Here is a 23,700-nt window from a genome sequence, read left to right on the forward strand (position 1 = left end):
TAGGCTTGCACATATCGGAAGGACCTTAGGAACATACCTGAGGTCGAATTGTGCTTCTCACCCTAACGGTTCTCTCACTGTCACCCAAAAGCAAATGACGTTGTGGGGCAGGCTTCATTTTGGGCCTACTTTTCTAATGGTCGCTGCGCTTAGACCGAGCGAGCTACGGTCAAGCGGGGCATCTTGTTGAACTCGGCACGGCCTATAGAATATGGAAATTCCATTGCAGGCTTTGTGTGTCTTTAAGCACCGCACTTTGTCACTCCATCCTTGCTGTGTTTGTGTTTCTGTGTGTGTGTGTGTGTGTGTGTGTGTGTGTGTGTGTGTGTGAGAGTGAGCTTTTCCTTGACATCTGTTGGGAGAAACTTACAGTTTATGGAGTGACAAAGTTTATGGGGGTTGCCTAATCACACATATGAAGTTTTGAAAAGCTCTGACCTTTTTAACCCTTGGAAACTGCCACTGTGACACCATGTAAGGCACTTCCGGTTGGCACAGGAAGCTATAAATAAGTTTTAAGTCTTTACGTTAAGAACTGAGTTATTTACGGAGGGTTTAGTGAGTGTGTGTTATTTCAGAAAATCATAGAAAATCACAGAAATCTCGCAGAGCTCCGCAGCACACTTCGTAAGAACACCCTGCAACTGGATCTGTAACCGTTGAAAAAAAATACCTATCTGTGAACATCACCAATCTGTCGCTGTACGATTTCTCTTAAATGACGATAGATAAATGGCTGGTTCTTTTTTTATTGACACCGGAGGCTCCTTGACTTTGACATGAAGTGGAAAAATAATTTCTCGATTTTCATTTTGGACCTTTAATCCCAGATAAATGGCCATAACTCAAAAACCGTTGAGGCCTAGACGCCATCTTGTTCGGGGCCAACTGCCCATTATGCCAAACCTACGCTCACCGAGTTTCGGCTTGAAAATATTTTCCATTTTCGAGATAAGGCCCCGTCGTGAATCGTGATGTTTTGTCCAATAGCAATATGATTGCTTATGCCCTCTTGTGGGATTTTCCGGGACAGCGGAAAAATGACCAAAATCTTATTATTTTTGTAAAACGGAAACCGAATGTCCGACAAAGTTCATTTGATGACTTCCTGGTAGGTCCGGCCCTGCCGCTCGGCCCGATGCCGTCCGTGAATTTTACAAACGATTTCGGACATCTAGTAAGGGACCGTACATTTGCAATATGGACTTTCTCACTAACCATACAGCAACTGCCGAAATCTTCCCTTAAGGTATGGAAGACCTTCCCAAGCAGTAGCCTACCAAGCTCACAAACTACAATCAGGGCGCCCATGCCGCCTATGCCTAAATCCGCCACTGCCACCGAGGAGGAGGAGAAGAGATTACGACACTGACGAGTCCGAGGAAGAAAGACAGGAGGAGCGGGTTCCAGTCACAGACCCACCAAGGTAGTTTACCATAGTCTATCCACCTTATGTTCAGGCATTATCTATGTTCTGATCAGTTCACTCTCCAAGGAGACTGGAATCCATTAACTGTTACATCAGGTTGGGCTCCTGGCTAGGCTACTCAAATCCAGAGGAAAACAAACAGAATGGAAGGGTGCATTTCAGTCCAACTACAAAGTGACTTCATGTCTTTTCCGATTGCCCTGAGCAGCAGGGGTGTATTCATTACGTCTTGCAACGGGAGCGGTTTACCGTTTAAGAACCCAACGGAAGCAAACGAAACAGGGTGGGACATACCAGAATTTGTCCAATAGAAACTCTCGTTTTTCGTTTCGAATAAACGTTTTCTGTTGTATAATGTTTTGAAACAGAACATGTTTAATGAATACACCCCAGGTTTTGACCCCCTGTGTATGTTGTACTGCCTCTGCCCAGAGGTCCAGGCTTTTTGTGGCATGCCCTATTGCAGCTCTGATCTCTGGATGCACAAGGATATTTTTAAATGTATGGTTCTGCACAGAGCTGGCTTTTGTGGCAGTGTCTATTAGATGCTCACCTGTGCTGTAGGAGCCACTGTTCAAGTCCCAATTTCAGTTCTCTAAACTAGTTCCTGGTAGTCATCCACCATATTACATACTAGAAAATGCTCTAGTGGTTAGTCTCTTGATTATAGTTTCTGTTCAATTAGGAGATAGAGAAGAAGCCAGTATTATTAACATGCACACAGCAACAGGCTCATCTCCCAGAAGTGTACCATGCCTATTTTGGCTTTAGCCAAAACATGCAAACTCAGACAGCATTTATTTACCAGCAGATTCTATTTTTGTTTGCATAGTATATATTTTTTTTGTATAGGACAGGCACATCTTTCTGCTTTTCAACCCCTACTTATCTTTTATCAAACAACAAACGATACTCAAACAAAGGTAAAAAGGAGCACTTTGTTTCCCTTTTATTATACTGTCACCTTCCAGTAATATGAATATAGGATTACTGGTTCAATCCCCTGTCGGGCTCTTCCTCTCTCAATCACTACATAGCTGTGAATTGATAATCCCAGCGTTCTCAGGCCTTTGTTGGAACTGGAAACCATGTTCACTTTGATGGGGTGCCTTGTAAAGAAAGAGGAAATCATGTCTCACTTTGTTAATGAGATCTTGGACCTCTTGGTTTCCCCTAATTTCATACAGGCCTGGTTTAACAAAAACATCCACACTTTACCTTCATCTATTACTGTAACTGTACTGGGGATATTATCTAGCTGGCTAGCAAATCCATTTAGCAGATATAAACTAAACCTGTTGAACTGACTTCATGACCACGTCCCATTTGTTACTGTATGTTTGAAACGTCACAGCTGTTCTGGTAGCTAATCATATGTCACGTTACTTGAACCGCAGTTGCTATCATCATAGGAGGAACTATTAACTTTACATGCCACACTGAATAATCGGTAAACATTCAGTTGAAATCGGAATATTTAACTTCACAGATAGGAGCTATCAAGTAAGTAAATAACTAGCTAGCTAGCTAACGTTAGCTGATTTCATACAGTTTATGGTAACGTTAGCTCAAGGCTAGCTCGCTAACGGCTGGCTAAACGCTAACGTAGATGTGAGATACCTAGCTACACGTTTCACTGTTGTTTTTTGTCAATATTCGTGAGAAATTGATTGGACCATCACTTTTGTATAAGTTCCATCTACAGTTAATATCAAGAGAACGCGGACGTAAATGTTTTGTTTGACCGTGTTTGCTTCAAGGCAAGGATGTTAGCCATTCAGCTAGCTAGCCATTTTAGCTAGATAACTATGGCAGCTTCCATGAGTGTTAACGTTAGACCACACAGTATCTTTGTTTAGGCAGTAGCTAGCTAACGTTAAAGTTAGCTAGGTAATTATTACCCAATTGAAATTATATTAGCCACATTATACCATGGATATTGTTGAATACTCGTTTCTGATTGGCTTCAAGAGCATTCTAGGCCGTACAGTATTCCCTATAATGCACGGTACATCAGAATGGTAGAATTCAATGGCTATAGTTCATTCTTACATTTTCTACGTTTGAGCTGATTTTTGATAGCAAAAGTCGAATTGAAAACATTATTGAATTCGATTTTTCATAATAGCAATTTAGGACTGATGGCTTGGTTAGCTTAACTAGTAACTCTGTTGGTTTGGTTACCAAGGCAACTACTACAGCAATATAGTACATTTGCTTGCTACTTCAGTGGATGTGGAACACATTTCTACCTGCAAATTAACACATTTCTAGCGGCAAATGTGTTAAAGGTGCACTATGCAGAAATCGCTGTGCCATTTCCTGTTTGCTAAAATTCTAATAGTTTGCCTGATTTAAGTTTAATGACGAAACCGTTGAGAATCATTCTCTCATCTAAACTGCTGTGAAATATATTTTCCATAATCAAGCATATTGTATTTCCCTCATTGATTAACCCTTACATAATGCTATTCATGACAGCATTGATATGATACTTTATTCTATTGCCTCTGTTACTTGACACACAGGGTAAACGTAACCATGGAGGAACCAGGTGCTGATATAGAGGTGACTGTCAAAACTTTGGACTCCCAGAGCCGAAGTTACACTGTAGGCGGACAGGTACGTTCTCATATCCAACGGAGCGCTTTTACAGTAGCCTTACATATACTGGATATAGGCCTAATCCTCACACCGGTGTCTTTTTCTCAGTTGACAGTGAAAGAGTTCAAGGAGCACATTGCCACTTCAGTTGGGATCCCTGTGGACAAACAGAGGCTGATCTACCAGGGCCGAGTCCTGCAGGATGAGAGGACCCTGACAGAGTACAGTGAGTACCCGTAATTACCGGACTATAAGCTGCTACTTTATTCCCAGGCTTTGAACCTTGCGGTTTATACAATGACGCGGCTAATTTATGGATTTTTCCCGTTTTCACAAGATTCATGCCGCCAAAACAAACTGAGCACCGTCACATAATGTGATGTAAATCGAGCATGCTCAAACTTCCCATCATTCTAATTACGGTAGTAATTTTGTCACCCTCATCATGGCAAAGACACGGAGAAATGCATATGATGCAGCTTTCAAGTTGAAGGCAATCGATCTGGCTGTTGGAAAAGGAAATAGAGCTGCTGCGCGGGAGCTTGGCCTTAATGAGTCGATGGAAAGCAGCGTGAGGAACTGACTCAGTGCAAAAAGACAACAAACCTTTCAGAGGGAAGAAAATCAGATGGCCCAAAGTATTTGCAGCCACTCGACATCAGTGTAAATCGTGCATTTAAGGTGGCGCTCCTTGTTCAGTGGGAGGCTTGGATGACAAGTGGGGAGAAATCCTTCACTAAAACGGGCCGCATGCGAAGAGCAACTTATGGTCAAGTCTGCCAGTGGGTACTGACAGCGTGGAGCATTGTAAAAAAATCCACTATCATCAATGGGTTTTGAAAGGCTGGACTGCTGCGTGTTGAAGGGGCAGCATGAGCTCAGCGGGGTATTTGCCTCCGGATGAAAGTGACGAGAGCGACAATGAAAACGATCAACATCGGATGAAGCAATTCTGAGGCTATTCAACTCCGACACCGAAGGAGATGACTTCAGTGGTTTCAGTGCACAGGAGGAAGAAGGTGACCAATGACTTTCTTGGTAGGCCACTGTTTAATTTTTGTTACAGGCCGTGTTTAGTTTAAAGGCTGTGTAAAGTTAATTTGTTTCAATGTACCGGTAGGCACCTGTGGTTTATAGACATGTGCGGCTTATTTATGTACAAAATACATATTTTTTTATAATTCAGTGGGTGCGGTTTATATTCAGGTGCGCTTAATAGTCCAGCAATTACGGTAATGCTGTCTGTGGAGTTGCCTGGAACCAATAGAAAACGGCCATATGCTAATAAACATGAAATTAGTCCAGACAATTTTATCTGGAGCAGCACACAGCTGCAGTGACGCATCTGTCAACAGAGAAACGCTGCAAACAGTCATATCTTTGTCTATATGTGATCTATAGAATAAGTCTTATTCACTTATTCCATGACATTCAAGGCCAGTAATGCACAGTAAGCCTATTATACAACTGCACAACATCAGAACTTGAGTATCCATCATGTAATTGCTGTAAGCCGTTTGGCTGCTTTGCACATCACCTGATAGATTGATGAAGCACCAGTGTCCTCGTACATGAATAGAGATGATATTCCTTGCTCTCTGTTTCCTCTGTCTCAGACGTCGATGGAAAAGTCATCCACCTGGTGGAGCGGGCCCCCCCTCAGCCCTCCCAGCCAGGCTCTGGGTCAGGGGGAGCGGAGGCCGGAGCGCCACCCTCCTCTACCACCTCCCAGGGAACGTCCCAAGTGCCCCCACACGACCGCAACGCCAACAGCTATGTCATGCTGGGGACCTTCAACCTCCCCGTTAACGTCATGGACCCTCAGCAGATCCAGGTACAGCTTTTGTGTGTGTGTGTGTTACCCCTTTTTGGATCAAATTTGTCTTGGTTCTATGGTTTATAATGATATCCTGAGCGCCTGGTGTGTATCAGCACTGTACTGTCTACTACACTCTTACTAGATGTCAGTCCAGCAAATGATGTCAGGTTTGGGTGAGAATGCTAGGAATGCCAGAGTCAGCACCAGCACCGGGGTAAGAAATCAAATATATGATTTATAACATAGTATACATCCTCATTTATGGATTTTATCTATCAATTTCTATATATACACAAAATGCTATGAATAAACATGTTGAGTAGCTGTCAACTAATACTCTTGCTGTCACAGAGCAATGGTTCCATGAATGTGCACATTGATATGGACCAATCGGTGCAGAGTGAGCCCAGGCTGAGACTGCTATTGGCTGAGAACCTGCTGAGGGACACCACTGCTCTCATCGAGAGGATGGAGGTGAGGTGTTAAGTTATAAAGATTAGAACAACTAGGAATACCCACAGTACAGACCTTTTTTTAATGAATACACTGGCTCAAACGTGAAACATAAGTATTTGGACAAAATGTTACTTGAAGATATTCTAGGCAGTCTCAGGAAGCAGGTCTATTTGAGTTCGAAGTAATTCAATTAAGATGACTGAGCAACGTCCTCCCCTTGCCTGCTACCTTGTCGCTCAATCTCAGGATCAACCAAGCGGAACCTCAACCCAACCGGATGCTGCTGCTGCACCTCCTCCCTCTTCCTCCTCCTCCACTCCCTCTCCCTCCACCCAGCCCATGGACACATCTCCACCTTCATCTACTCCACCTTCATCTACTCCCCCTCCATCCTTCTCTTCCTCCACTCAAACAGAGGGAGCCGCCCAAGCTGGACCCAAGTAAGACATTATTGCTAACTATCGCTGTCCTGCATGGTTTTTGTTGCTCTATACTGAATAAAAAGGATGCTGGATTAATTCAAAAGTTATCAAACTGGGCATTTTAATGTGAATTAAGAAGAATAGGGCTTAATCCAGAACTTGAGACCTGCATGCAAAATGTTCACTTTCGCACAGAATCTCCCATTGACATCAGCACATGAGACTTGACTTTAGACATTGTGGTTGTTATTAGAAGACCTGTGATGCATGTAAGGATAACTCATCCCCTCTCCCCTTGACAGTCACCCCAGCCCAGCAGAGCTGGTAGAGATGCTGTCAGAGCTGAGGAGGGTGGAGGAGAGGCTTCAGCCATTCGTCCAGAGAACACACTCTATCCTAGAGTCTGCTACCACTGCAGAATACGCCAACACCGTAAGCTTTTCACCACTGCATTCCTCAGTGCTTTGTGGTTAGGTACAATTCACATGCACTGATCAGACATAGAAAGTCATGAGCGTTTGCTGTTTTTCCTTGTATTGTAGTTGGACTCTTACAATACTTGTCACTTTCCCCACATGACTACCTGAATAAAATATCAAACACACATTCTCAGAAAATGGCTTCAGCCCTTTTCTTGTCACACACAGGAAAGAGAGGAGGATCAGCGGATTCTCAACCTGGTGGGGGAGGCCCTCCGTCTCCTGGGCAATGCCCTGGTTGCCCTTAGTGACCTGCGCTGCAACCTGTTGAGTCCCGCCCCACGCCACTTACACGTGATCCGGCCAATGTCTCACTACACAGCCCCAGTGTCCTTGCCTGGAGCCGTGCACCATCACATCCCGCTACATGTTAGTTGGCGTTGTATCCCATTGTCAAACTTGTTTTGTTGTGACCTAGCAGACACTTACACCTATTACATTATTTCTGTCTTATGTACATTACCGGTCAAATGTTTTAGAACGCCTACTCATTCAAGGGATTTTCTTTATTTTTACTATTTTGTACATTGTAGAATAATATTGAAGACATCAAAACTCTGAAATAACACACATGGAATCATGTGGTAACCAAACATCCTTCACTCCTTCATTTTGGGGCGGCAGGTTAGCCTAGTGGTTAGTGTTGGACTAGTAACCGAAAGGTTGCAAGTTCAAATCCCCGAGCTGACAAGGTTCAAATCTGTCGTTCTGCCCCTGAACAGGCAGTTAGGCCGTCATTGAAAATAAGAATTTGTTCTTAACTGACTTGCCTAGTTAAATAAAGGTCAAATAAAAAACTCTGCAGCCCGACTCATCTCAAACCATCTCTATTTGGTTGAGGTCGGGGGGTTGTGGAGGCCAGGTCATCTGATACAGCACTCCATCCCTCTCCCTCTTGGTAAAGTAGCCTTTACACAGCCTGGAGGTGTGCTGGGTCATTGTCCTGTTGAAATGAAAAACACATTTATAAATCCACTTAGCCCAAACCAGATGGGATGGTGTATCGCTGCAGAATGCTGTGGTAGCCATGCTGGTTAAGTGTGCCTTGAATTCTAAATAAATCAGACAGTGTCACCAGCAAAGCACCCCCACACCATAACACCACCTCCTCCATTCTTTACATTGGGAAATACACATGCGGAGATCATCTGTTCACCCACACCGCATCTCACAAAGACATTTTGGACTCCAGACCAAAGGACACATTTCCAACAAGTTAATGTCCATCGCTCGTGTTTCTTGGCCCAAGCAAGTCTCTTCTTATTATTGGTGTCCTTTAGTAGTGGTTTCTTTGCAGGCCTCCTCTGAACAGTTGATGTTGAGATGTGTCTGTTACTTGAGCTCTGAAGCATTTATTTGGGCTGCAATTTCTAAAGCTGGTAAATCTAATGAACTTATTCTCTGCAGAGGTAACTCTGGGTCTTCCTTTCCTGTGGCGGTCCTCATGAGAGCCAGTTTCATCATAGTGTTTGATGGTTTTTGCGACTGCACTTGAAGAAACTTTAAAAGTTCTTGACATTTTCCGTATTGACTGACCGTCATGTCTTAAAGTAATGATGGACGGTCGTTTTTCTTTGCTTATTTGAGCTGTTCTTTCCATAACATGAACTTGGTCTTTTACCAAATAAGGCTATCTTCTGTATACCACCCCTACCTTGTCACCACACAACTGATTGGCTCAAATGCATTCAGAAGGCAGGAAATCCCACAAATTAACTTTTAACAAGGCACACCTGTTAATTTAAATGCATTATAGGTGGCTACCTCATGAAGCTGGTTGGGAGAATGCCAAGCGTGTGCAAAGCTGTCATCAAGGCAAAGGGTGGAAACTTTGAAGAAACCCAAATATTAAATGTATTTTGATTTGTTTAACACTTCTTTTGGTTACTACATGATTCCATGTGTTATTTCGTAGTTTTGATGTCTTGACTATTATTCTACAATGTCGAAAAATGTACAAATAAAGACCCTTGAATGAGTAGGTGTTCTAAATCTTCTGACCGGTAGTGTATTTAGTTACAGTTGGAGGTTTACATACACTTCGGTTGGAGTCATTAACTCGTTTTTCAACCACTCCACCAAATTCTTGTTAACAAACTATAGTTTTGGCAAGTCGGTTAGGACATCTACTTTGTGCATGACACAAGTAATTTTTCCAACAATTGTTTATAGAGATTATTTCACTTATAATTTACTATATCACAATTCCAGTGGGTCAGAAGTTTACATATACTAAGTTGAGTGTGCCTTTTAAACAACTTGTAAAATTCCAGAAAATATCATGGCTTTAGAAGCTTCTGATAGGCTAATTAACATAATTTGAGTCAATTGGAGGTGAACCTGTGGATGAATTTCAAGGCATACCTTCAAACTCAGTGCCTCTTTGCTTGACATCATGGGGAAATTAGCCAAGACCTCAGAAAATAAACATTTGTAAACCTCCACAAGACTGGTTCATCCTTGGGAGCGATTTCCAAATGCCTGAAGGTACCACATTCATCTGTACAAACAATAGTACGCAAGTCGAAACATGCGACCGCGCAGGAGTCATACCGCTCAGGAAGGAGACTCGTTCTGTCTCCTAGAGATGAACGTACTTTGGTGCGAAAAGTGCAAATCAATCCCAGAACAACAGCAACGGTGAAGATGCTGGAGGAAACTGATACAAAATAATCTATATCTGCAGTAAAACGAGTTCTATATCGACATAACCTGAAAGGCCGCTCAGCAAGGAAGAAGCCACTGCTCCAAAACCGCCCAAAAAAAGCCACTGCAACTGCACATGAGGACAAAGATTGTACTTTTTTGAGAAATGTCCTCTGGTCTGATGAAACAAAAATGGAACTGTTTGGCCATAATGACCATCGTTATATTTGGAGGGAAAAGGGGGAGGCGTGCAAGCCAAAGAACACCATCCCAACTGTGAAGCATGGAGGTGACGGCATCATGTTGTGGGGTTGCTTTGCTGCAGGAGGGACTGGTGCACTTCACAAAATAGATGGCTACATGAGAAAGGACAATTATGTGGATATATTGAAGCAACATCTCAAGACATCAGTCAGGAAGTTAAAGCTTGGTCGCAAATGGGTCTTCCAAATGGACAATGACCCCAAGCATACTTCCAAAGTTGTGGAAAAATGGCTGAAGGACAACAAAGTCAAGGTATTGGAGTGGCCTTCACAAAGCCCTGGACAGAACTAAAAAAGTGTGTGCGAGCAAGGAGGCCTACAAACCTGACTCAGTTACACCAGCTCTGTCAGGGGAATGGGCCAAAATTCACCCAACTTATTGTGGGAAGCTTGTGGAAGGCTACCCAAACGTTTGACCCAAGTTAAACAATTTAAAGGCAATGGTATCAAATACTAATTGAGTGTATGTGAACTTCTGACCCACTGGGAATGTGATGAAAGAAATAAAAGCTAAAATAAATCATAACTCTACTATTATTCTGACATTTCACATTCTTAAAATAAAGTGGTGATCCTAACTGACCTAAGACAGGGATTTTTACTAGGATTAAATGTCAGGAATTGTGAAAGACTGAGTGTAAATGTATTTGGATAAGGTGTATGTAAACTTTGGTTAGTTTTAAATTGATTTGATATAGTTTGCCAATGGAACACAGTACTTCAATGACATTTTGAAACTCATCTGCAGATGAACCTGGGAGCCACGGTCACAATGGCGTCCAATGGCAGACCAGCTACAGACGGACAGGCCCAGCCCAGTCAGACCCCCGGCCAGTCGGACCTGCCAGGTCAGGGACAGACTTCCCCCTCACAGCCTCCCCCGTCCAATCAGCAGGCTGGACAGGGACAGCCCGGCCCCCGGGTCATCAGGATCAGCCACCAGACAATGCCGGTGGTCATGATGCAGATGAACACGGACGGTGTGTTGTCCCGTACCCGCCACTGATTGAATGCTTTACCACAACTTGTCCATCCGTTTCTCGTCCACAAATGGCCCATTGGAAGTTCATAACTCTACCATTGCATTTATTCCCATTTACACCCCTTTGGGTGTTATTTTTTAAGTGCTTGTTAAACCATAGTGTCCATTTGTTTTTACACACGGTTTACAGTTCAAACATTGTCTGTGTGTGTTTACAGACTCTGGTGTTCCTCAGGCTGCTGGACAGCCAAATGTTGCAGGAATGGGTCAGCCAGGTGAGTGTTGGTAACACTTCATGATGATGTTTTAGTACCTCTGGTTGTATCTCCGAATAACTGCGGACTAGAGTAAAGCCCCGTAAACCAGAGATCCTGAATCCAATATTCAAGGCACAAAGAAACCTTTTCTTATACTCTCTCCCCAGGCTTCCAGATGCCTCCTGGTGTTCAGATGAATCCAGACTTCATGCAGTCCATCGTGCAGCAGATCGCCCAGTACACCGAGGCTGTAGCTGCTGCCACCGGGGGCGCCATCCCTGGCCAACCCCCCCAGCCTACCCCCCCAGGCTCCACTGCTACCTCTTCCACAACCACCACCGGCCCTAACACCCCCACCACCACCCCCACAGCCCCCCCTCCGCCTTCTCCCGGGGCCCCCCAGGCCAGGGTGGTGTTCACCCGGCCCGCCTTTGCTCCCAGGATCCCTCCACCCGTCTTTGGCACCCGGGGGCCACCATCAACCTGAGGACTAGCGTGCCGACCATGATGGGTCAGCAACCAGGACAGGTGAGCATGTTTGTTATAGGGGGTTTGATGCCCTATGGGTTTAGTGCAGGACTGGGATTAATGTGTTGTAGATTTCAGTTTTGACAAGAAGTTGTCAGACTTGGAATTTCAGTAGGAGGCATTTGTGTTTGCTCGTCGTTGTGGGCATTTCCATCGACAGTACCAATTGTCTTAAGCTATAGTGCTCTGGAATCTTAATGACATCGCCATGTTTGCATTTATATGCTAACGTTAACTGTTGACCTATGACCTCTCCCCCACAGCCCTTCCCTCCTGCTGCCCTCAATCAGATGATCAGTGGACTGGTGGGACAACTCCTGATACCTGGACAGATGGGTATACACCCCACCTTTCAAACCTCTTATTTGTATTTTTTTTGGGGGTTGCATAGTTACCAATCACACTAAAAGTGAATCCTCTGTTTGAAGTGTTAAGTGTACTGTTAGCCGACTCTAATTTTGTTCCTTTCTTCCTTTCCCCCGCAGCTGGTCAAACAGCCACCTCCTCTGCCTCTCATACCTTCTCCTCTGCTTCTCATACCTTCTCCTCATCCTCCTCCAACTCTTCTTCTTCCTCCTCATCCTCCTCTGGCCCTATCCCCACTCCTGCTCCTGCCCCTGGCACCACTGTTCCCCCAGGCCAGCCCGGAGCCATCCCCACCATGCCCCAGGGAGCTCCCCCTGACCTGGCCCAGCTCCTGGGCTCTCTCCTGGGGACCGCAGGGGCAGTTCCTGGGGCCATGGGACCCTCCATCACTGTGACTATGCCTGGAGTGCCTGCCTTCGTCCAAGGAGTGTCTGACTTCATGCAGGTCAGTGTCTGGATCGGAGTTTGTTCCAAGGGTATTCTGTGGATTAGGACACATAGAGCAGTAGAGCCTGTTACAACAGAATGGTTGATACATTTTTATTTTCTCCCTGTCCATCATCCATAATCTCACTCTCCATCTCAGGCCTCCGGACCAGTCTTCCCACCACCCCCCAACAGTGCCCCCCAGCCCCCTGCCTCTGATACCACCCCCCCTCCACCCGGGACCACCCCTAACCCTCCCACGGGGGACGGTGCCGGGGCCCAGGGAGAGGCCCTGAATCCGGAGTTGTTCACTGGGATTGTACAGGGGGTCCTGTCCACCATGATGGGCTCCCTGGGCTCTCCCCAGAGCAACACTGAGAGCATCGCCCAGTTCATCCAGAGGCTCTCTGAGACCAGCAACATCTTCACACCCGGCACAGGGGACGCCATGGGTAAGAGTTTCTGTCTTGTGTGCTTTCTTTTTCTCTCTGTCCCTTTTTCTTGAACCTTGCTCTCTCTTCCTGTTTCTGTCTATGAAGTAAGTCTCTTTCTCCCACGTTCCCTCTTTTTCTCCCATGCTCTCTCTTCCTCAAATGTTTTTGTTCCATGTCCACACAGTTGTCTCTCTCCCTCAGGTTTCTTTGGAGACCTACTGACCCTGGTGTGTCAGAACTTCTCCATGGTGGACCTGGTCTTGCTGCTCCATGGCCAGAACCAGCCCCTGGGTCGCATCCAAACCCAGCTGTCTCAGTTCTTCACCCAGCACTACCTCAACGGGAGCGAGCCCACCGACCACAACATTGCTGTGAGTGGGCTGCCGTCTATATAGCCGCCTCTGTCTGGGATGTTACGGTCACGCGTCAATTACTGTCACTGCACATGGGGCGAGACAAGCTACTTGATGAGTCTCATTATCTCTCCCCTTTGGTTCTTTTTCTTTGTTATTTCCACTGTGATCCTAGGCTGCTGCTGATGGTCTCATCAATGAACTTGAGGAGTACATTACAGAGAGCTTTGTAAGTACCGTAGTTCACTTACGCTGCCCCCTTTTATAGTCCGTGGTCTTCAAATTGCTCAATAATACCAGTCACTTTTGAATTCTCCCCGTGGCCAGTTGGTCAGAGGTGAATCAGTCGCTCACATTTCTCTCTTTGTCTTGGTCCTTCAGTCTTCAGTGGCAGTGTTGGAGGGTGTCAACATCACTCAGACCAACCTGTCCTTCTTCAGACAGCAGTTAACGCGTATCGCCACACACATACTCCGCTGCACAGGTAACATTCTGTCTTCATTGTGCCAAATTATTTTATTTGACGCAATTCATCTGACCTGGCCTATGAATGTCTATGCTTTTGTCACTTATTGCTGGGGGTTTTTCACCTCCTGCAGACAACACGTTTGGGCCGCAGCTGCTGCAGATGTGCAACCAGGGGCTGTTTGAGTGTCTGGCCCTTAACCTGTACTGTCTGAGAGGAGAGCAGAGTGCCCTCACTTCTGTCATCAACCACCGCATAGTCAGTACATGCACGCACACACACACAATGTTCCTTATGATATGATATACAACCTCCCACTCCATGTCTCTCCTCCTTCCATCCAGGTTATCTCTCTCTGTCAGATGATTTATAATACTCCTATAGATTTGACAAAAAAAAAGAGCTAAATGGAGGTGAAATAGGTGTGTTGACCCCTCTCCTGTTACAGAGGACGTTGTCGGCTGACATGAACCCCAGCCTGGTGAACTGGCTGACCAGTATGCTGACCATGAGGCTCCAGGTCATCCTGGAGCACATCCCCGTCACAGAGGACCAGATACTGCATTATGTCGTCCACACACAGCAGGTAATTAACACACACACCATCTCGCAAACAGGTCATAGTGTTTAAAAATAAAAATTGAAGCACACTGTTAGTGTTCTAGAAGGCTCATTTACTGGACTACTATCAAACAATGCACGTGGATACCATCATTTCCTAATCAACTGTCAGTTACGATAGCTGTCATAGATTCCATTACCTCATTCCATTCAAGCAATATACGTTAAATGGTTTCTTTTCAAGGGGGAGGCTTCTAATGCACAGGAGCCTCAACGTGCCCAGATCATGGAGGTAAGGTTTTAAAATGTATTTATAAAATTAATTATATTGTCCTCGATATACCTTGGTGTGTTGTTTCTTACCATAACTCTCTTTTCTCTATCGCCATCCCACCTTAGATGGAGGCCACCCACTCCCCAGCCCCGGCCACCACAGCTGAGGAAGCCATGGCGTCGTCACAGGAGACTAGGGCAGAACCCAGGGAAACTGGAGCCACCGGAGGGGCTGCGCCATTGGGTGGCGCCATGGCAGCAGCTGAAGCCAGCGGGAGGGAGGAGCCTGGTAGAGAGACTGAGGCCTGGACTGCTGCCGTCCCTGCTGTAAGAACACTGTTCAGCTCTCTCCCACTACTTGTCCAATCTTTCTCTCGTCCACTTTAGTTTCTTTGCCATTCTCTGTCTTCCACTCTGTCCACATGCTGTTTACTCTTTAACATTTTTTTTTTTTTAAATACATACAGGCTTCTAGTTGAATTTGTACTGAATTTTTGCAAAAGTGTCATTGACTTGTAGTTTGGTTTCTTGGAGAAAGAAAATATGAAAGGAAATGATCCAGCAATGGAAGTGTTTCGCCTAATCAGATCTGCATCCAAACCCATTCAAGTCTTAAAATCCAGTGTGCAGTTATATGGCTCTCGAGTGAGTTTAATTGTCTGTCTGTTATTCTGATCATGTCCGTCACTGTGATAGGAGTGGGTACCCATCATCAGACATGACCTGATCACCCAGAGGAAGATGAAGGCCCAGCCTCCCATGTCTGACGCCTATTTACATGGGATGCCTGCCAAACGCAGGAAGGTAAATAGATGCCCTGTGAATGAAACTAACTTATGTGCAAAAGACAAGCCCTGATCTCACAGGTCTTCCGTTATAGGAGGCATCCTGCAAGCTTTGTTGGCAGAATGCTTCCAGGCCGTATTTGTAGTTGACCCTCCATGGCTAAAACATGGGAGACTTGCTATATCAGGGCTAACATAAACTCTGATCATTGTAGTATCAGCATGCTATGTTCAACATTGAGTGCAAGGGCTTATTGTCGCACTAAAAGTTGGATTAGCGTATGACCAGGGTGTGTGTTTTCAGACCGGACAAGGGGACGGCGCTCTTCTCTCCCTCTCCGACGCCGTTAGCAGGGCGGCCAGGACGGCCGGAGTCAGGCCAGTCACTTCCCCAGACAACCTGCAGGAGGAACTTGACAGCCCTGAGCTCCAAGAGGCCTATGCAGAGCAGGTACAGTCCTCCACTAACACTCACTGACAGAAAAACAAGCTGTTTCATTCCATGGCTTCTCTTATTAAGATTACAGATGTCACACATTGACTTTGACACAACAGTTAAATGCAGTGGTGGAAAAGGTACCAAAAAGTACCCATTTTCTAGTCAAGATAACTTAATAGAAAATGACTCAAGTGAAAGTCACCCAGTAAAATACTTGAGTAAAAGTCTTTGTTTTTAAATATAAATTCCTTATATATTTGGCAAACCAGACGGCACTATGTGTTTGTTTTTCATTTGTGGATAGCCAGGGGCACTCTCCAACACCCAGACATAATTTACAAACAAAGCATGTGTTTAGTGAGGCCACAGAGTTGACCAGAGATGTTCTCTTGATAAGTGTGCGAATTGGACAATTTCTGTCCTGCTAAGCATTCAAAATCAAATGAGTACTTTTTGGTGTCAGTGAAATTGTTTGGAGTAAAAAGTACATTGTTTTCTTTCGGAATGTAGTGAAGTAGTTTTACTATTTATATTGAAGTGTTTTGCACCACTGGTTATGATTTTCAATATTGAACGATGATAGCTGATGCATTTTATATATTGAACAACCTTTTTTGTAATTGCCACCTTTGTCCTCTGTATCAGGTGAAGAAAGACATAAAGAAGCGAGTGAGAGAGGACCCGGACTTCAGCTCTCAGCAGTTCCCCAACACACACAGAGCTTTTTCATCAGACTCATAACCCAAACACATCTTGTTTTGCAAACCGATTCAATTTAAACATAACCAACCTGTATACATCACCATCCTTCAGTTTTACTTTTGGATTGCTCAGTATCACAACTGAATGCAGTTAAATCTACCAATGTGTTGTTGTACCATAGACACCTTGCATCTACTTTTGACTAATGTACTGATTTTATTTTTCCAGCGCCTGTTTTTTTCTCCACCCTCCCCACGATGGAACACACCTGATTTGACAAGTTTTGTTTGGACTTTATTTTATGGATGACTTTTACATTTTACCGTAACATCTGCAATGCTCCGTTTTGTTTAGCGTTACCATGTCAATATTATCGTGCCTATACATCTAACCTGTTTTGTGTTTTTCATTAGCGTCCCTGAAAATAAAAATGGCTTATTTCAAGAGTATGCTTTCATGGGATGAAAGTAAATGCTGTTTTGGTACATGAATGTAAGTGTGCTGAATAAATAACTTAGTACACAATGTTGTTTAATGGTGCTTGTGGAGAAACAATAAGTACCGGCCTTTGTTGTCTAGGGCAGTTATCAACATATTTTATTTTTTACATTACCCTAATAAAACAGTTCTGTAAGAATGAGGTTGGTGCAATGGGCCTAATACATTATCACAGCATATTGGCTATATTGAACCTTTATTTTAACTAGGCGTGCGTTAAGAACAAATTCTTATTTTACAGTGACAGCCTACTCCAGCCTAACCCAGATGTCCCCCCACTCCCCTATATGCCTGCCCTCTCTATATGCCTGCCCTGACAATATTATTCTTAGAACAGATATTTAATTTAAGCTTTGAATACAAAATAGATCACCCATAGATTGGTGTAGCATTTGGAAGGCACCGCTGAGCATAAATTGAAATAATTTGCAAGTCATTTTTATTTTACTGGATTGATGGTACCTGCATCTGATGGTCATGGTGCTTTCAAGAGACATGGGAACTTGGGAAAAAACTAGGTAAAATGATGACGCCAGCGATCTTCAGGTCGGAGGTCTAGAAAGATGTCAGTTTCTGAATTGGGATTCAGAGTTGGATGGCCGTTCAAAACGATCTTTCCCAGTCGGACCTATTCCCCCCCCCCGAGTTCCCAATGGTCTTGGACGCACTTAAGTCGGACATTTACGAGTAGTTTTGAACACGGCATTCATCTCAGCTGAGGGAGAGCGTAGCAGACGGTGCTCCTCTCACTGTCCTTGCGCTCTCCTTTTCTTCCGGTGAGACTGACCCGAGGGGACGAAACTCGAGTCCCACCACATCTTACTCGTTCACAAATTCGTGTTGTTCCTATGACCGGAGAAAGTTAAATATTCATAAATATTAAAAATAGACGACCTGCCAGTAATAAAAACGCAGGGCTGTCGATCCCCTTGGCTACTCATTCATCACAGCGGGAGTGGAAGCGCGTTTCGTTTTGCAAGTGTTGAATAAAGATTGTTGACATTGCCGAATAAAAAATGTCACATTAATTCAGTCATAAAACAGCAGATTTTTGCTGTATTCTTTGACAGTCTCTGTAGTCTGGTTTTAAACGTTTTTAAATCTTACGTCGGCTAGTATTCAACTGTTGTTGAAGCGCTATAAACGCCGTGATTTGAGCTATCCGATTGGCCGATTGATCTCCCGGTCAGGTGGAGTTTCTCTTTTCAGACAAATGAAAATGGTTCGAAATGGGAACACTTTGCCTCCCGGTGCGCAGGGCTTCTGAAAAGTGCACATACCGCCAACATCGCAACACAAAAAAACTGAAAGGCACACAAGCCATTATCACAGCTTTTATAGTTGGCTTTTCTACAGAAATGTTTGATGAGCAACTATGAATGCCTTGAAGATCGACAGGTTGGTGACCAACGGTCATTTGCATGGTGAAACATGTTACCACTGACAGCTTGTGGCACTATACACTAGCAACACATTACCATCACAGAACAGCTCACATTTGTTCCACATGTGCTAAGTTGATCATTCAAATATAAAAAGCCAGTTAAGACTGATTTAGGTATGGTGATGCCTTCATGAACAGGTTGGGCAGCCTATAGAAGAACGAAAGGGAATACACAGTTGGGTCCTTGTTCCTATCCTGTTTGGAAGGCAGGAATGTAGCCTTAGGCGTAACTCACCCAGCACCGAGTTACATATTTTTACTTGGTCATAAGACTGCATTGCAACTCACTGTGCTCTGTATCTAATGTAGGGGAGGGGGGGGGGATTAGGAAAGGCAAGTTTAAGCAAACCCTAATGTTTGCTGGAAAACAGTTAATTTCTTCCTCTAAATCACAGTTTAAGTCACTACACCAGTGCCAGTGAAGAAATCACAGCCGCAAACCTTCCTGAATATAATTTTGAAATTGTATTTTTGATTGTGACATTGAGTGATAGCCTACACCAGATGTTTAGGATTGAGTTGTAATATGAACTGATACCAAATCAGTTTGTGTAATGCTTGAAGCTTTCAGATGAATAGGACAATATAGCTTAACTGTTTAGAAATTAAGACAAAAAAAGCTTAATGTCTGGATTAGTACATCTCCTGTGTAGTGATCGACTATTTAAAACTTTAGTAGGGCTGAATCTGAAAAAAGTCTGAATCTGTTGGCATCCGTGTGACATCTAATACCCCCCCATACACTGCAACAAAGACAGCACTGTGTAGGTACCCAAAGAAAGCTAGGTTTGAAACTGGGAATCCAGACAGCTTACCAGGAAACATTGCTCTCTGCCTTTACCCTATGTCTGTGCTCTGTTTGCACAAGGTGTATGACATTTGCTCACGACTCCGATCAGTGACCTCAGTCTGATTAAACCTTAAAGTAACTGCTCTCAATTTCAGTGTCCATCACTCAAGATTCAAATTGATTGGAATTGTTTCACAAACTTTGTCGAAAAACAGCCAATAGTATTAGATATATCAACACATCGTTCTATTACAGCAATGAAAATATCCAAATAGGAAACATACAATAATCGTAAGATAAAAGTCACACAGGATCTAAATACAATTGCATGACAGTGCAAAGTTGAGTTTATGAACAAGCTAGTTATAGAAATGCACCAGAGTTTGGACGGGAATCCTTCTGATTTCTGTATCTGTGCGTTAGCCACACTCCCAGGATCTGAAATTAGATGGGGAAAAAAAAAATAGCTGAATATGTGATTCAATTAATACTAAAGCACAATATACACTGTGTACAAAACATTAGAACACCTTCCTAGTATCTGTGTTGCATTTCCTTTTGCCCTCAAAAGCCACAATTCGTTAGGGAATGGACTTTACAAGGTGTGACGTGTTCCACAGGGATGCTGGCCCATGTTGACGCCAATGTGTCAAGTTGACTGGATGTCCTGGTGGACCATTCTTGATACCCATGGGAAAGTGTTGAGCATGAAAACACCACAGCCGCATTGCAGTTCTTGACACACTCAAACTGGTGAGCCTGGCACCTACTACCATACCCCGTTGAAATCTTGTCTTGCCCATTCTCCCTCTGAATGGCGCACATACACAATTCATGTATCAAGACTTGAAATCCTCCTTTAACCTGGCTCCTCCCTGTCATCTACACTGATTGAAGTGGAGTTAACAAGTTACATCAATAAGGCATCATAGCTTTCACCTGGTCAGTCTCATGGAAAGAGCAGGTGTTCCTAATGTTTTGTACACTCAGTTGAGATCAATCGATTTGGAATTGTTGAATTCATTCCTGAAGTCAAAATCAAAAGTCTAAAATGTAGAGCATGTTGATGACATAATATAAAAATGCAGACAGTAAAAGTCCCCAATACAAAGTGTTCTGTTTTCAGTTCCAATTACATAGGAATCCCACAGCCTTTTACTAAGTTACACAGCAAATGCCACCCATTGCCAGTGCATTGCTATGAGGCTACAGCAGGTTGCTAACCTCTGTGAAGCTGAAGAAGCATCCAATCCCACCCACAAAGCGTAAAACCTCCTCAGCATGACTTTGGATGATTGGACCACAAGGGTTGCAGGATAATGGGTTGGAGAAACAGTCCTGTAGTGTGAGGAAGCAAGTAGACAGGACAAAATGTAAGTAATGTGTCCATCACACAAGATACTATCTGACAAACACGTTGCTGGTTTTTACCGCGTCACAGGTGCCATTATAGTTCGGATGGAAGAAGCCACAGCAGTTTAGACTTTTCTCCACATCCTTCTGAGTGGCCTCGGACTTGTTCCAGCCCACCTCTAGGAGTTCTTTCTACAGTGGGGGAAATGGATGAAGCGGTGCAGGGAGATGAGGCTCTGGTCACAGAATTCAATCAGCATGTCATCAACCAGAGTGCTTCTTTGAGATCAACTGGAAATCATTCACACTTTCCATTTATGTTGTGCATTAGCCATTTGTCAACTAGCTAATACAGGACATAGAAGGAAAGTATGAATGATTCCCAGTATTTATTTAAGGTGTTCTACAGATTAAGTGGTCATGAGTCACATTATACATAGTCACGTACCTGCTGCTCTTTATTGATAGCCAGACATGCAGCAGACACTGACAGCTGAACCATGAACACCAGGAACAGGATAATCATGTACTGAGGCCAACTAAGGAATCTCACATGTGACAACCAACTAGGCAACACTAGGCTGTGTATTTGAAAGAGAATTGTTCATAAAGTGAGAAAATAGCAGTTAAGTGTAGTCTGGATAGAGCAGTTAAAAACACATTGTGACTAAGATCCTCTAGTATACAACAGTCCTCTGTGTTTGTTATCAATATGTCTTGTGTTGTAGTAGTTTGTATTCACTTGACTATGTAATGATATGTGGCATGAATAAAACACATTACAATTACACCCAACCCTGTGCAATCATATCACATCATGGAGATGAAAGGTGAACGGATCTAGGATCAGCTTCCCTTCCCCCAATCCTAACCATTAGTTGGAAAAATGCAAAAAAAACATGACCCAAGTTCTGTGTCTAGGGGCAACTTCACCCTACTCCTGATTGAAGGATACAAAGAACAGCAGGACCTGGTGGTGCTTCAGGGCACCACAGAGGCCCACGAAGGCCACAAATAACAGGAAGATGCCCACACCAATGATTCCAGCCACCACCCGAAAACTGGAGACCAGGCCAAACCATTTCCCCCAAGCAGCTACTCCAATCAGCAGCAAGCTCACCATCTGAAGACCAAGCACAATAAATACAACGTCATGACAGAAATCCACTGGGAACGGAAAAGCACTCAAAAAGGACACTTCATGCTGATTTCTTTGATGTGGGCAAAGTCAACACCATCTCATATTCATGCTACCACCTCCAGGCGGATTAAAGTCTGTTTAGACAGATGTCTTGTATTTTATGTTTTTATTTCATATAAACATTTACAAAGTATCACATTTAGTATTTTGATTATATATTAAATTGCAAGAATTGTATGACGATAATGCATCACACCTTTACAGCTATGGTTTAGACAAGTGGTTCCCAAACTTTTTCGGTTACTGTACCACCAACAAAATGTTGTTCTGCCCCGTGTAACCCTGAAGTAATCCAATAAATACATTTTCCCAGTAGGTTTATGGTATCATGAGGCTTCTTAAGTACCCCCAGTGGATCGGCCAAGTACCCCTGGTTGGAAACCAACACTGTCGACTTTGCATTAACTGAGAGACATTTGTGCAAATGTTTGAAATGTAGCCTACTATCATTTTGATTGGTGTCACAACGACTTAATTTGCACAACAGCCTTCTTGCCCTGGCTATATTATTCTTGGCTAGAATCATGTTGGCTTTTGCACTTATTATTACACTCATTAAAAGCCTATCATCAAAAACAATACGGTCGCATATGGAAACATGTGTGCGTGGTACTTACAACATAAAGTATGTTCAGAGCGCATAGGGAATTCTTCGTGCAAACAAATCCTCCGCAAACCATTGTCGATATTCGTTTTTTTATCCTCTCGAACAAAGCAATTCTCAGACTCAAACGTCTCCGAGTTGAAAAGTAATTAAGTTTTATCATAGAATGACAAACAGTGCCTATGGCGTTTTACAGGTGGGTAGGATTGCAAGGAGGGCCCAGTCCAGGGAAATAGCTTTTCAATTGACCTGATTGGTCGTCTTGAAATTATGACTTCACATATGCAAATATTGCAAAAACAATTGCATGACGGCTGAGCCAAGTGATTACCAAGGTGCTATTTTAATCCCCAGATTCTGTGTATGTTTATGTATTTATCATTTATTTAACTAGGCAAGTCAGCTAAAAACAAATTATTATTTACAATGACGGTCTACCCGGGTCAAACCCTAACCCGGACGACGCTGGGGCAATTGTGCGCCGCCCAATGGGACTCCCAAACGCGGCCGGTTGTGATACAGCCTGGAATCGAATCAGGGTCTGTATTGACGTCTCTGGCACTGAGTGCCTTAGGCCGCTGCGCCACTAGGAAGGTTAACTTGGACTAGACTGCACTGTAAGACATTTCACATGACATATTCCCGAAAGAAAAATAGAGTGCAGTATGCTGCAAATACTGCATCCAAAAACTTTACTGCAATAATGTTGCAGTGTAACTGCAGTTAGAGTGCAGTATAACTGCAGTTCCACTAGTTATTCTGCCATTACTGCTTCAAAATACCACGGTGGACTGCAGTTACTGCACTTGTACTGCAGTTTCAAAACTGCAATCTTTTTTGTAGGGGTTTAACCTACAGTGATGAGGAAAATTACTTTTGAAACAATGGGAGCATATAATGACTGGTTATGACACTAATGTATCTCTAACCTTCATCTTTTAATTTGGACATTGATAAACAACACTTGCTTTTCAATAAAACACAATATTTATTATTCAAGTTATGGAAGTGCTAGTGGCTTATGGACAAATGTGATGAATTATATACCCCACTAAAACATATTGAAGAACACTGACGGCTAGAGCAACAATGTATCAAATGTGTACAGTCTAAACGCTTA

General features: G+C 43.7%; 2 protein-coding genes across 2 annotated transcripts; one reads left to right on the top strand and one right to left on the bottom strand.

The window, feature by feature from the left end:
- The first annotated feature begins 2,751 nt into the window (after window positions 1–2,751).
- Window positions 2,752–17,215, top strand: LOC118364361 (large proline-rich protein BAG6-like). Its single transcript, XM_035745840.2, is given in 26 exon segments — window positions 2,752–2,932; window positions 3,958–4,051; window positions 4,142–4,259; window positions 5,650–5,867; window positions 5,995–6,066; window positions 6,204–6,326; window positions 6,555–6,748; window positions 7,033–7,162; window positions 7,378–7,578; window positions 10,867–11,098; window positions 11,319–11,375; window positions 11,525–11,827; window positions 11,830–11,885; window positions 12,149–12,221; window positions 12,371–12,696; window positions 12,838–13,129; window positions 13,313–13,482; window positions 13,640–13,693; window positions 13,846–13,948; window positions 14,064–14,188; window positions 14,379–14,516; window positions 14,736–14,783; window positions 14,891–15,091; window positions 15,461–15,568; window positions 15,854–16,000; window positions 16,634–17,215. Coding segments are annotated over 25 exon segments (3,666 nt in total). The 5' UTR covers window positions 2,752–2,932; window positions 3,958–3,970; the 3' UTR covers window positions 16,730–17,215.
- Window positions 17,216–19,641: 2,426 nt separating this feature from the next.
- LOC118364362 (tetraspanin-13-like) lies at window positions 19,642–22,792 on the bottom strand. The gene is made up of 6 exons (XM_035745842.2): window positions 22,594–22,792; window positions 21,731–21,898; window positions 21,224–21,304; window positions 20,854–20,967; window positions 20,647–20,760; window positions 19,642–19,860 (listed from the first exon to the last, which is right to left on the bottom strand). The coding sequence occupies exons 1-6, from the start codon at window positions 22,741–22,743 to the stop codon at window positions 19,786–19,788; spliced, it is 702 nt and encodes a 233-aa protein (XP_035601735.1). The 5' UTR covers window positions 22,744–22,792; the 3' UTR covers window positions 19,642–19,785.
- Window positions 22,793–23,700: the final 908 nt, after the last annotated feature.

This window comes from Oncorhynchus keta, chromosome 31 (genome assembly GCF_023373465.1).
Source record: "Oncorhynchus keta strain PuntledgeMale-10-30-2019 chromosome 31, Oket_V2, whole genome shotgun sequence".
NCBI classification, from domain to species: Eukaryota; Metazoa; Chordata; class Actinopteri; order Salmoniformes; family Salmonidae; genus Oncorhynchus; species Oncorhynchus keta.

Coding starts and splice junctions, on each gene's coding strand:
- LOC118364362 (XM_035745842.2), bottom strand. CDS start 22,743: ATGATAAAACTTAATTACTTTTCAACTCGGAGACGTTTGAGTCTGAGA. Junction 21,899..22,593: donor CTCTGAACATACTTTATGTT/GTAAGTACCACG, acceptor CTTGGTCTTCAG/ATGGTGAGCTTGCTGCTGAT. Junction 20,761..20,853: donor ATAATGGCACCTGTGACGCG/GTAAAAACCAGC, acceptor CTCACACTACAG/GACTGTTTCTCCAACCCATT.